This window comes from Macaca nemestrina, chromosome 9, assembly GCF_043159975.1.
Source record: "Macaca nemestrina isolate mMacNem1 chromosome 9, mMacNem.hap1, whole genome shotgun sequence".
Taxonomy (NCBI): Eukaryota; Metazoa; Chordata; class Mammalia; order Primates; family Cercopithecidae; genus Macaca; species Macaca nemestrina.
The window spans coordinates 22,652,150-22,665,258 of record NC_092133.1 but is presented as its reverse complement, the minus strand read 5'-3'; the positions used below and the strand labels follow the sequence as shown (position 1 = coordinate 22,665,258).

Genomic DNA, 13,109 nt, shown 5'->3' with positions numbered 1-13,109 from the left:
TAGAGTACTCCATTATATATATATACCACATTTTGGTTATTCATTCGTTAATAGACAGTTGGGTTGTTTCCACATTTTGACTATTGTGAATAATGCTGCTATGACCATTGGTGTACAAATACCTGTTTGTGTCCTTGTTTTCAGTTCTTTTGGATATATACCTTGAAGTTGAATTGCTGACTTGTATGGTAATTTTATGTTTAATTTTTTGAAGAACCACTGTGCAGTTTTTCACAGCAACTGTACCATTTTCCAACAGCAGTGCACAAAGGTTCCAATTTCTCCACATCCTTACTAGTACTTGTTATTTTCTATTTTTTGATAATAGCCATCCCAATGGGTATGAAGTGGTATCTCGTTGTGATTTGCATTTCCCTAGTGATTACTGATGTTGAGCATCTTTTCATGTGTTTATTGCCCACTTGTATATCGTTAGAGAAATATCTATTGAAGTCCATTGCCCTTTTAAAAATCGGCTTCTTTGAGGATTTTTGTGATGGTCTTGTTTTATGGTAGTTCTTTATATATTCTGGATATCAATCCATTATGAGATATGTGATTTGCATATATTTTCTCCCACTGTATAGGTTGCCTTTTTACTCTTCATAGTATCCTCTGATGCACTAAAGTTTTTAATTTTGATAAAATCTAACATCGATTTTTCTTTTGTTGCCTGTGTTTATTATGTGTGGCTTAAAAATGTGTTACACACCCATTCTTCAGAGTTCTATAGTTTGTACTTTTCTGTATCTCCAACCTCTGCCTTAAAAAATAATAATAGAAAAACCTTGACAAGACCAATAAAAATGAAAAGGTTTTTTAAAACTCAGTAACACTGCAGGTAATTTAAATTGCCAATACAGACCTTTCAACCAGAATGGAAACAGAGAAATATACCTTATTTTCTGTCCTTTTAGAGTCCTAGTAAATTGAGAAGCAATTTTTACTTATAAATGTCAATTTATGCATTTATATAACATCAGAACACATGCATATTCGAAAGCATATATGAGATTTCATATTTGAAAGCTGGATGTAGTTCACAATCAACTTGAACACCTTCCAAGGGAGATTGGAAACAGTACACAGATAACCAACTTTGTTTGGCAACATAGTGAACTGCTAGACCTCCTAGATACTATAGGTGTGAGAGGAGAAAGAAGATACTGATAGCTATTAATAGCTAACTGGATATTAAGAAGACTATCTTGATCCATTTTGGTAATGAAAATTCAAGATTAAAATTCACAATTACCAAAGTTGTAAAACTTTTAAGATAATTATTTTAAAATTACTTTTCCATTTCCATTTATTTCCATATCTTGAGGTAGATTATGACCCTCAAACTGAACTCAAGGTGTATCTGATATTATTTATGCTGAATTTGGTTAACAAAATCAGTACTTCAAATTTTGGAATATATGTAAACATTTGTGACTGAATTGGTTACTTAAAGAGGTTGGAAAAGTAATCATTCACAAACAACATTTTATCAGATGTCATCTTGAAGTAATGGTTTCAGATTTGTGGTTGACTTAGTTTTTGAGAAAGAAAATGCAATTGTGATACAGAAAAAAGAAATTTTCATTTTCTTGCAATGTAAGTATGTTCACTAAATGATTTAAAATTTTAAAATAAAAGTTGCCTCTATAATGTGGTTTTGTTTCCAGTTGTTTTCAGAAATTATAAAATTTATTTTCTTGCTTACAATTATTATCTGAGTATGTTTTTTAATAATGCTTATTGAATTTTTATGTTGGTCAATTTACAGGTGAATTATGTAACCTCATTACGCTGGATGTAGCTCACAATCAACTTGAACACCTTCCAAAGGAGATTGGAAACTGTACACAGATAACCAACCTTGACTTGCAGCACAATGAACTGCTAGATCTCCCAGATACTATAGGTATGAGAGGAGAAAGAAGATATTGATAGCTGTTAATAGCTAACTGGATATTAACAGGACTATTTTTGGTCCATTTGGTAATGAAAATTCAGGATTAAAATTCACAGTTACCAAAGTTGTAAAACTTTTATGATAATATTTTAAAATCACTTTTCATTTCCTTTTCTTGACAAAGAAAATAGGTTTTAGGACATGAGCCCGATGGGATTATAAAAGAGAGAGAATATTGAGTTACATGTATATATATTCTGTCATAGTTTAAATTGCAAAATGGGTGGCTTTTTCTATTTCTGCTTGTTTCTGAGTTGCATGTTGTTATACTGGGTATGGTCCTTTCTTTGCTAAAGTATTCCATATTGAAAAATAAAACCATTGTTGTTTAGTTTTTTAAACACGGCCAGTATACTTTAAAGTTTGTTTATTTGTAATACTAAAGGGATAAGCGAGGAGATGACTTGAAGTTCAAAATATGTTTTAGAGACTTAGCCAAATTGCAAAAAAATTGAATTGAGCTGTGATATGTTCTGTGTTTATGTAGTCTTGTTTATTTTTCTGATTGCCCATAAATTTATACCAGTAAAGGGAATTTTAAAAATTCTGATGCTTTTTTAGTTATTAATGTGGTATAAGGATACTATAATGTTTATTTAGAAAAATTACATCGCTACTTAATTTACATAATTTCAGTCATGAATATTTAGTATTTTGCTTTTTTCATTTTTATTTTTTTTGAGACAAGTTTCACTCTGCCGCTCAGGCTGGAGTGCAGTGGTGCGATCTTGGCTCACTGCAGCCTCCGCCTCCTGGGTTTAAGCGATTCTCCTGCCTCAGCCTCCTGAGTAGCTGGGACTACAGGCACCCACCACTACACCTGGCTAATTTTTTTCTATTTTTAATTGAGATGAGGTTTCACTATGTTGGCCAGGCTGGTCTTGAACTCCTGACCTCAGGTGATCTGCCCACTTTTGCCTCCCCAAGTGCTGGGATTACAGGCCTTAGCCACCACGCTTGGTCCAGTCATGAATATTTCAGAGGCGTGATTACTAAATCATTTGAGGCCTGTGATGATGTTACCTTTCTCCAGAAGAGTTTTTGTCTGCCTCTGTTGGGTACCTAGTAGAGAGGGGATCACTTTAATTCATTTGTGTTCAAGGCTTGAGATTTTTTTGGTCCCCCAAGTGATTAAAAGGTTTTCTGCAGGCTAACTGGATGGCTGTTTTATTTCCAGTTCACCCTTACTGGTAGGGTGCAGCTCTAGAGGGTCCCACTTGAGGTTGATGACTAAGAGTCCTCACCCTTGGCAGACCCTAGATTTTGACTCTTGCTGGAAAAATGACTTAGCCTTTTAGCTGCGTCTTCCAGTTAGGGATGTGCTCTTAGGACGGAATTATCTCCATTGTTTTGCTTGTATCTGGGTTCCCAGCTTGTTTCTGGTCTGGCACTTAGTCATTATGTTGTTAACTCTCTGATTTTGGTTTTGGAAGATGTTTTTATTTATTTATTTTTTTATTGGGAGAATTTATTTGAATTACCTACCATTACTTAAAACAAAGCAGTTTTAGGGAATTTCTTAGCAGGGTTGCGTAGACTGTCTTAGGTTATACAGGACAATTATTTACAGAAAAGCAAGCTGAAACATGGATGTAATAAGTAGCCATTAGAATCTATGTTTCCCTGATTTTTGGCCCATGACACTATCATATTACTATTTGTAGTGGAAAGAGATTACGTATTCTAGTTAACTGGTTTATGGTTTAGATGTCCCTCTGAAAGGCAAGATTGTCTGCAACACATACTGAATTATTCTATTAATATCCAAAATTAATATTCTACCGAATGTCCTGTATAAATAAGAGAATCAGATTTCTGGTTCAAGATAATAAGGACCAAGCACAATTATTTCATGCTTTTTTTTCTCTTTAAAATCTATTAAAATGGCCAAGATGAACAAGGAGAAGTGATCCTAGGAGAAAAAGAACATAGAAAGGATATTTAAACTGCATGTTTAAAATATGATCAGGCTGATACAAAAAGGAAACAAAGAATAAAATACAACTCTTAGAGATATGTTTGCCAAATCAAATTTAATGGAAAATTCCATATAACCAAATGAACACAGCCAGAGACTGGTCTCTAGGATAAAATGAAAGTCCCCTAGAATCTAGATCAAAAAGAAATGTGTAGAAAAGAAGTGAAAAAGTTACAAAGTCATGGCAGATAGGACTAGACGTTCTAGAAGGCCAAATAGTGCTGATACAGTTATAAAATCTAATTTTATAATGTTTCCCTGAACTTGATAAAAACCCAGATAATAAGACCAAAATTGCTTACCAAGAAGAAATAAATTAAGAAGTTACATTCTGGTAGAAGTTCTAAATATTAGATGTATTTGTTTTGAATAAACAATAAATTTACATGTAATATTATACAACCTATCTTTACCTAGTTTTTGGTTTCAGGGTAATGCTGGCTACATATGTTCAATTTTTGGAATAGCTGGTATGAAATTGCATTATTTCTTCCTTTAATATTTGATAAAATTCACCAGTGAAGCCATCCAGGACAGGACTTTTCTTTATAGGAATTTTTTTTAAAGCAATTTCAATTACTTTAATAGGTATAGGGCTATTCAGGTTATTACTTTCTTCTTCAGCAAACTTGGTCATATGGGTCTTTCAAGGAATATATTTATTTTATTTTAGTTATCACATTTAAAAGCTTTAAGTTGTTCAGTTATTACTTTCTTCTTCAGCAAACTTGGTCATAATGGGTCTTTCAAGAAATATTTCAGTTATCACATTTAAAAGCTTTAAGTTGTTCATAACATTCTTAATGTTATTTTAATATCTGTAGAATCTGTAGTAATGCCACCTCTCTAATTCCTGATATCAGGAACTTGTGCTTTTTCTTAATCATTCTGGCTAGAAGTATATCAATGTTATTGATCCTCTCTTAGTTTTATTGATTTTCCCTATTGTTTCTCTGGTTTTTATTTCATTGATTTCCATTTTGAACTTTATTATTTCTTTTCACCAGCTTACTTTGAGTTTTATTTGTTCTTTTTCTAGTTTCTTATGGTGGCAGCTTGAGGTCATTAATTTGAGACCTTTCTATTATTCTCATAAAGACAGTTAGCACTATAAATTTCCCCTTCAGTACTGCTTCAGCAGATTCCCACAAATTCTGATACATTGTATTTTCCTTTTAGAAGTATTTTCTAATTTACCTTTTTGTTTCTTCTGTGATCTATGGCTTATTTATTAGGTTGGTAAAAAAGTAATCGTGGTTTTTGCTATTATTTTTAAAGGCAAAAACCTTAGACTTTGACTTCTAGTTTACCTCCATGTGGTCAAAAACATTCCTGATAGGACTTGAATTCTTTCATCATAGTAAAAGTATTCCATGTGCAGTTTAATATGTATTCTACTTTTGTTGGGTGGAGTGATCCATAAATATCAATTATGATACAGATGAGGCAATCAATGAGTTTATTCTACTTTCTGCCCTTTCTGGAGGGGTCTCTTTTTCTTCTTAATTTTGTTAATTGCATTGTCAGCATAGGTAACACATACCTTGTTATACTAATTCCCATTTTTGTTTTAGTCTTAATGTTCATCAGCAGTCCTGTTGCCATAGTTGCCTCAGTCATTTCTTGGTTGGCTGAAGTCAATCTGGTTGGTAGTCATTTTCTCAAAAATGGTTCATGGGAACAGTATTCTCCTATAGTTCTTGTATGTGTGTAGCTTTTATAATTCAGGAACAGTTTAGATGGATATAAATAATTGGGTCAAACTTCCTTTCCTTGAGGATCTCAGTAGAACTAACAGATAGTTCTACCTTCTTCTGGAATTGAATGTACAAAGATGAGGCCAGTCCATTTCTTTTTTTCCCCCTGTGATAAGTGACTTAGTCATTTTGCTTGGCCAGCCAAAGTATTATTTCTAGATTTCTGAAATATAAGAACTATATTTTATTTCTCACTGTTTATTTTTCAGGATCACATTTTCCTAGTATACTCTGGGCCAATTCAACATATAGGTTTAAGTTTTATTTCAGTACAGTGTTCTTCAGTATATTCAGTATATATTCAGTGTATATTATGCTTTCTCTGTTGGCCATATATATTCAGCGTATATTCAGTATAGTGTTCAGTATAGTAAATATGTCACACAGTGACATATTTAGTTTGTGTTGTATGTTTTTACATTGAAATATGTATCTGTAAGTTTGGTTAGTATGAACAACTAACTAATTAGAATGGTAAAGAAGAAAAGAAGGAATAATGTATAATCTCATCATAATCACTTTCAGTGAAACATCACCTAAAAGCACTTTCAAAAAATGACTTTTTATAAAATCCAAATTCTTAGTCTTAGAAAAACAAAATGTTGCTTTACTCTACTGCAAATCAGACAGGAGAACTAAAATTTAAGATACTTGAAATGTTATAAAGTGATTTTCTTATCCTTCTCATTGATGTTTAGTCACTGTGTATATCTTAGGATATTACACATGCTAGACATTTTATTGTTTCTTGAACATATCAGGTAAATTCTAGCCTTGAGATCTTTGTACTTCCCATCTCTCTGTTTAGAACTCTTTTCTCTTAAATATCTGTATAACTTTGCCTACTCCTTCAACTGATCAGATAGATATATAAAGCATGATTTTCATTCGACCTTCTTCTCTGTCTCAAATAGTATAACAATATTTTATTATTTAATATTTTTATATGTGTCTGTATCTCAGTCTTGTTAAATAATAGTCAAAGGTGCATGCAATTAAAGTACTGAAATGAATAATCCTGGCAAACAGAGAAAGCATAGGTGGTGATATATGATACAGTCTTCTAGTAAGTAGGATTAGTGTCCTATTAGAGGTGATTCTTCTGTGTTTTAAGTGTGTTTACTAATATGAAAACATTTGATTTTAGTATTAATCTCTTGTAGTTTAGATGTTATCTCAGAATAACACATATGCCTCACCTCTAGCTCATTCTATAGGGTCAGATTACAGTATTACAAATTGGAAATCAATGAGAACTGAAACATTAACAAGAAAATTTTAAATAACATTGCATTTACTTTTATATAGCTTTGATAGTTGTCGCGAAGTATAGTACAGCTGTTACTCTGAGTAAATGGCAAAGTAAATTGGTAATATTTATTGAAACTTTTTATGACATTGTAGTCATTTATCAATTACCATGTTTATTAAAATAATTACTCTTGTCTTTCTCCATCCTTTCCAGTCCTAGTATTTTGATTATGTAGCAGAAGATTGAGGTTTGGTGGGCAACTTTGACCTTTGGGTCTTGGTCTCTTACAAATTTCAACAGTTTTAATTGACCTTTGAGATTTTCACTGTCATTTATTGAAGAACAACAATTTACCCTAAATAGTGGAAACTTAATTGAATTATGGTTCTCCTGATGCTTTTCCTTTTTTAAATCCTACTCTAGTTCTGGGAAAGTATAACTTAAAATGAAAAACAGAAAGGCCAACACCTATTCTACAGAGTTGATGCTAGTCTGGAAGCAGCTGCCCACACTCTTTTCTCTGGACTAAAGAATCTTGCCCTAAATTCATAACTGTAAATAAAATCTTGTATCATCTTACAGTTACTTTCCAGAAATCACTGTATTTACTTGCCTTTTCCTTCTTTTCTTTTTTCTTATAAGTAGACCAGAATGTTTTTACTTTTTTCTTTATTTAACATGAACATTCCTGGAGTAACTATCACTCCCCTGTGATAATTGCTGCCATTTACTTCCAGGCTGAGTAGCTAGTGTTGCTGACAGCTCATAGGATGTGAGGAAGAGACAGAAGGAAATGGGTTGGGGTTTACCAAGTTGCAGTTAAGTAAGAGAGTGCTTAAATACATATTTATAGTTTCTCTGATTTAACTGTTAGTCTGCCTTCTTGAATTAAAAAATGTATTTTTATATGAATATTTTCTCATTCAGAAATTAGCTATGATCAGAAGAAAATATTAAGCTTCATTCCAACAGTTACTTTGTTTTAAAGTATGAACCTGATGTTTTTTAAAGCCTTCTGGTACCTCTAGTAGTTTTATGTCGTCCAAGGAAGAAACGGTCTGAAGTAGGAAAAAATATTTTACTTTCTGTTTCTTCTCAAAATGATATTAGGAGAGAACTATGCCACAAAACCTTGCCTTCAAGGCTGGAGCACAGAACAATTCACAGAGGCCTTTTTGTTGCACTGGGCTCTGAAGAAATGTTACAGTAATTATGGTTATACCAACAAGTAGCATTTTAGTCATTTTAGTAATTGGGTTTTAGGTAATTACAGTGCAGCGTATGTATAACAACTTTACTAGTTTTCTTTTTAATAGTGGTGTTCTTTGGGTTTTTAACATTCAGGAATTTCTGTGTTGCTTACTTTTCAGTTTGCTTTTAGTTTAATGTTTCTGAAAAAATAATTGTACCTTTGACATTTCATCCTTGGAACCCTGAGTCTTTCCTACTACTTTTTTGCTACTTTGTTAAAATAAGATTATGATCATTTAAATTAGTCTTACTCAAAAGTTATACTAAATTAACCTAAAGCTGCTGGTTATATTTGCTGAAATTGAAAGAATCTAATTTTAATTCATAGCCATTTGATTTCACCATATTTTTAAAATCTGACAGCATAAGAGAAAGCAAGCTGTCAAAGTGGAGCACAGAACAATTTATAGACAAAGTTAAGCACTTGAAAGCTAAATGCCAGTGATTGGCACTGATCAGCCTACGTTTATATACAGAAGCTCAGCAACAGTGATTTTATTTCTTAGTCAAGATGGCTCAACATTACAGCAAGCATGTGTTGATTTCTAGGTTGCAGTTTAGTTTGTGGTTAAAACCACTCATTGAGAGAGGTTAGAGTTGAAACCACTGCAGAGGCTGAATCACAATAAAAGCCAGACTTCTGATGTTTTCTTCTGGCATAAAAGAGTTTTGATATTTCATCCTTAATTTTCTTAACCTCTTTTATTTAGCTGAGAGTAATGGACTCTGGCAAAATGTGGATGACTCTTTGAATATGCCAGCAGTCTCAAGTGATAAGGCCTTTGCAAATGTGAAATTTCTTCATCAGAATAGCCTATTCTCATGGATTACAGTGTTAGAAATTCAACCCCTTCTGCCCCACCAAAAAGCAAAAAATTTAGATCCAACAAAGGTGGAGGTACCTCTTAATTTAAATTACCACTGGTTTTGGTACTAGATAATGTCATGTAGCAATTTAGCTACATTATTTTTATTTTGTAATTTTTAAATTCTAGGAACCTACTCTGGTTTTAAAAGTGAGAAACTTAAGAGTTATTTGGTTTTGGATGAGAAGTTTCAAGAATCTGGTTCTATTTACTAGGATTTGAGTTGACAAACATTTAGAATTTGGCTCTCTTACTAATCTTTGTTACCAGAGAAAGTTTTTTAGTTTTCAGTGAGAATAAAAAACATGTTTATTGTATTCCTCTACTATGATACTGTAAAGGGTTATTGAATGGGGCATGTCAGTTGATGGAGTAAGATCATGGAGACTTTCCTCTGTTAATAAATTCTCCCCTCTTATGGCAGACTTCAGAGACCCCTTGGTGAACGAGTCAGCCATTTTGTTACAATTGAACAACTTTCTTCCATAGGGAAAGCAGTGATGTAAAGGAGAAAAAGGGATGGTCTTGTTTACTTCCATTTTATTTTTAAAGGTTAGCTGCCTCTTTTTATCTGCAGCTGCATACAGGAAATTAAAATTTTATTGGAAGATTTCGAAGTTCTTTATAATCAGACATGATCACTACTCGCAGGAAAATTTTCACTTCTGCTGACCTTGCTATAGTGGTGGCCATAGGAATGGAATAGGCAAGGGATAAAATGTTGATACCATCCCTCCCCATTTTACAAGGATGTGAGTAAATGGGGCTATTCTTCACTCTTGGTAGAAGTAAAAATGATGTAACCTTTTGTTATTAAAATTTTAAACATCTATATCCTCTGACACATAAGAAATATTTTCACATGTACACAAAGATATATGTCTAAGGGTATTTATTACATAAATCTTATTTAAAAAATTAAACAAATGCCATCAGTTGAACAATGATTGGAGAGATAATGGCACACATACCATGAAACACTTTACAATGGTTAAATAGAATGAGGTATATCTGTGTTTACTCAGCATAAAAATATTTCTGTCACCTGTTATATGGGGGAGGGGAGAAGCAAATAGAATGATCTCATTTATATGAAAGCAAACACATAAACATAAGAAATCCCTGTATTATATGTATAAATAAGTGCTTAGAGACAGACTCAATAGGTATGTAACAGACTATAAACCACGGTTATCTAAGGAAAATAGGAAGATACATTTATGTATTTTATAACTAAAAGTGATGTGGTGGGGTGGGAGGAATGCAGAAAGTTGGAATTGTTAGTAGTTCCTTCCCGGCTGATATCTAAGTATGGACTGCTCAGATGTTGGATATCTCAGAAAAATTCCTGCAAATATTTGTAGAATAATTAATTTATATTCAGATAGACCAGATGAGAATATATGTTTTTCAGTTATGTCCAATAAAGTCTATATTTCATAGACATGCTATTTTATAAAATAAGAATGAGTTGAAGAAAATAGATTTTTATGGACCTTTCATATAATTTTTTGTGTCTTGTTCCTAATGGAAAGGAGGACAAATAATGAAATGTTTTAGTTTTTGTAATTATTAAGAAAGTATGAATTAATGCCTATTGTATGCTTAGCACTGAAACAAATTCTGTGGAGAGAAATATCGCAAAGCTCCTCACTTACTGGGTTTTCAGTCTGGTGAGGGAGATAACTGATCCATGAAACAGTTAACATAAGACCAAATATAATTAATTGCCAACTTACGGTGAAAACAGTATGCTGGTATATTCAGTTTACGAGGAGGTCAGTAAGATCTTAATAAAAATGGCTAAGAATGACTTAATGAACAAATGCATTGGACTCAGTATGGAAGAAAAATGCAGTCTGAACACAGCAGTGAGGACAGTCAAACAGCATGGAGGTGAGAATGAGCACAGCATGGTTCTGTGTCAAGGAAACAAGCTAAGTGGAGCAGAGTCAGTGAAGATCTTGAAGGAAGATTTGTTGATAGGGAGCCAAGTTGGATTCACCAACTAGCTGGTGACTGTGACAAGTTATTTCACAAATGTTATGGTAAAGTCCCTGCTGATTACCCTCAGATGGCTCTTACTGCTGCTTCCTAGGTATCTTTTTCATTTCTTTTTATCAGATGTCACAGGATGGCTATCTAAAACTTAAAACCACCATACTCATTTTTTTTTTTCCCCACAATTTAGCTTATGTGTTCACTTTATGGAGAAGATGACCCTTACCATGTAAAGGGCCCAAACTTCTTACTTCTACATTTATTTTCCCTCTTTGCTCATCTTTTGTTCATTCTCTCCTGTTCCTAGAGACAGAGATGTTCCTTCTTTCTAAGATTAACTTTTTCACTTTCTTTATAAAGCCAGCTTTGATCCTTTGTGTTGGAAATTGTCTCCCCCATCTCTAAACATTCAAAGATTTTGTTCATACTTCTTTTAGGGTATTATCGTAGTCTACTAAGTATTATAGTTATTTGTGAAAATAAACCACTGTACTGTAAGCCTCTTGAGAGAAGAGACTATGTCTTGTGTGGCACTGTGCAGTTTTACAGCAGTTAAATAAGTAGCTTGATTGATGGGTGGAGGTATATCATGGGGACCCCTAGAAGCTAGCAAAGAGTGTTTACATTTGATACAATAGGAAATAGGTTGTTTTTAGTATAAATGTTTTTGGCCAGGTGCAGTGGCTTACGCCTGTAATCCCAGCATTTTGGGAGACTGAGGTGAGTGGATCACTTTAGCACAGAGATTGAGACCAGCCTGGGCAACATGGTGAAACTCTATCTCTACAAAAATACAAAAATTAGCTGGGTGTGGTGGCATATGCCTGTAGTCCCTGCTGCTCCAGAAGCTAAGGTAGGAGGATCACCTTAGACCAGGGAGTTTGAGGCTGCAGCGAGCCATGATTGTGCCACTGCACTCCACCGTGGTCGACAGAGTCAGACTCTTGTCTCTTAAAAATAAAAAAAATGATGAGGGTGGGATTGGAGAAGGGACAAACATGAGAAATGTATTTTGAGAATACAAATAGAATTTTGTGACTGACTTAGAAGGGATAAAACTGATAGTAGAAAACATTTTTAACTAGATAAATATATACTCACTCCCTTTCTATAAACACAGTTTTATAGAATACAGCCTACCCTTTTAATGTTTCTCAATTTTTGCTTTATTATAATAAACTCTCAGTAAACAGCAAATACATATTACCAGTGTCTGGCTCTGCACTAGGGTTCTGACAGTGGATAGCTCACTAAGTCTAAAAATGGACACAGACATGAAATAAACATTTATAATATGGTGTAATCATGACGATAGAGGTGTTGGCACAGTGCCGTGGGTGTGCCTGTGCACTTGTCAAGAGGTGGGTAGAGCTTTATCACAGAGCACAGAGTTAAGTGAGTTAAATATCAGGAAACTAGGAATTCTAAAATGAATTTTGGGCATTTTTATTTTGTTCTTTATTTGGCAAATGATGTATACTGTTTATTGGCATTTTCCCCCTTGGTCTTTGCATTGTTAAGATAGCACATTTTGAACTTTAAAACAAATTGACTTAGAAACCAGAATTAAGTGAAATAACCTGCAATATATTGTCTAATATACTATTAAAAACATGTACAGGCATATAATGCAAATTGGTCACATTATATAAAATATCTCTGTAATGTAAAATATTCATCCAAAAGAAAAAGGATGGTGGAAGGATGTCACAATTTTTTTAAAAATTAGGATGACTTTAGAATTATAGATCTATTCTTATCAAAATTTTTAAAAATTTTAAAATATAGAAAATTAGGAAAAATGCAGACAAAATGAAACAAATTTTTAATTGTTCTTCCATAATTCTGCCATGCAGAGATAACGGTTAGTTTTGATACATTTTCTTTCCCTTTTTTTGCGTGCCTGTTTCTTACGTTGTTGAAATTATACAAAATACACGATTTTATCATGCTTTTTTCCCCCAACTTAACATCATACCTAAAGTCTTTCACATCTTAAAACTTTTTATAACAACTTTAATATGTACAAAATATTGCAGAATAT

General features: G+C 33.1%; 1 protein-coding gene across 8 annotated transcripts in view; it reads left to right on the top strand.

The window, feature by feature from the left end:
- LOC105466664 (SHOC2 leucine rich repeat scaffold protein) overlaps positions 1-13,109 on the top strand; it is a 142,680-nt gene that overhangs the window by 62,011 nt on the left and 67,560 nt on the right. For all 8 annotated transcript variants that reach the window (XM_071069153.1, XM_071069151.1, XM_071069152.1 and 5 more), the window contains one exon: positions 1,772-1,909. In XM_071069153.1, coding sequence (XP_070925254.1) covers positions 1,772-1,909 — 138 coding nt within the window. The remainder of the gene's footprint in view (positions 1-1,771; positions 1,910-13,109) is intronic.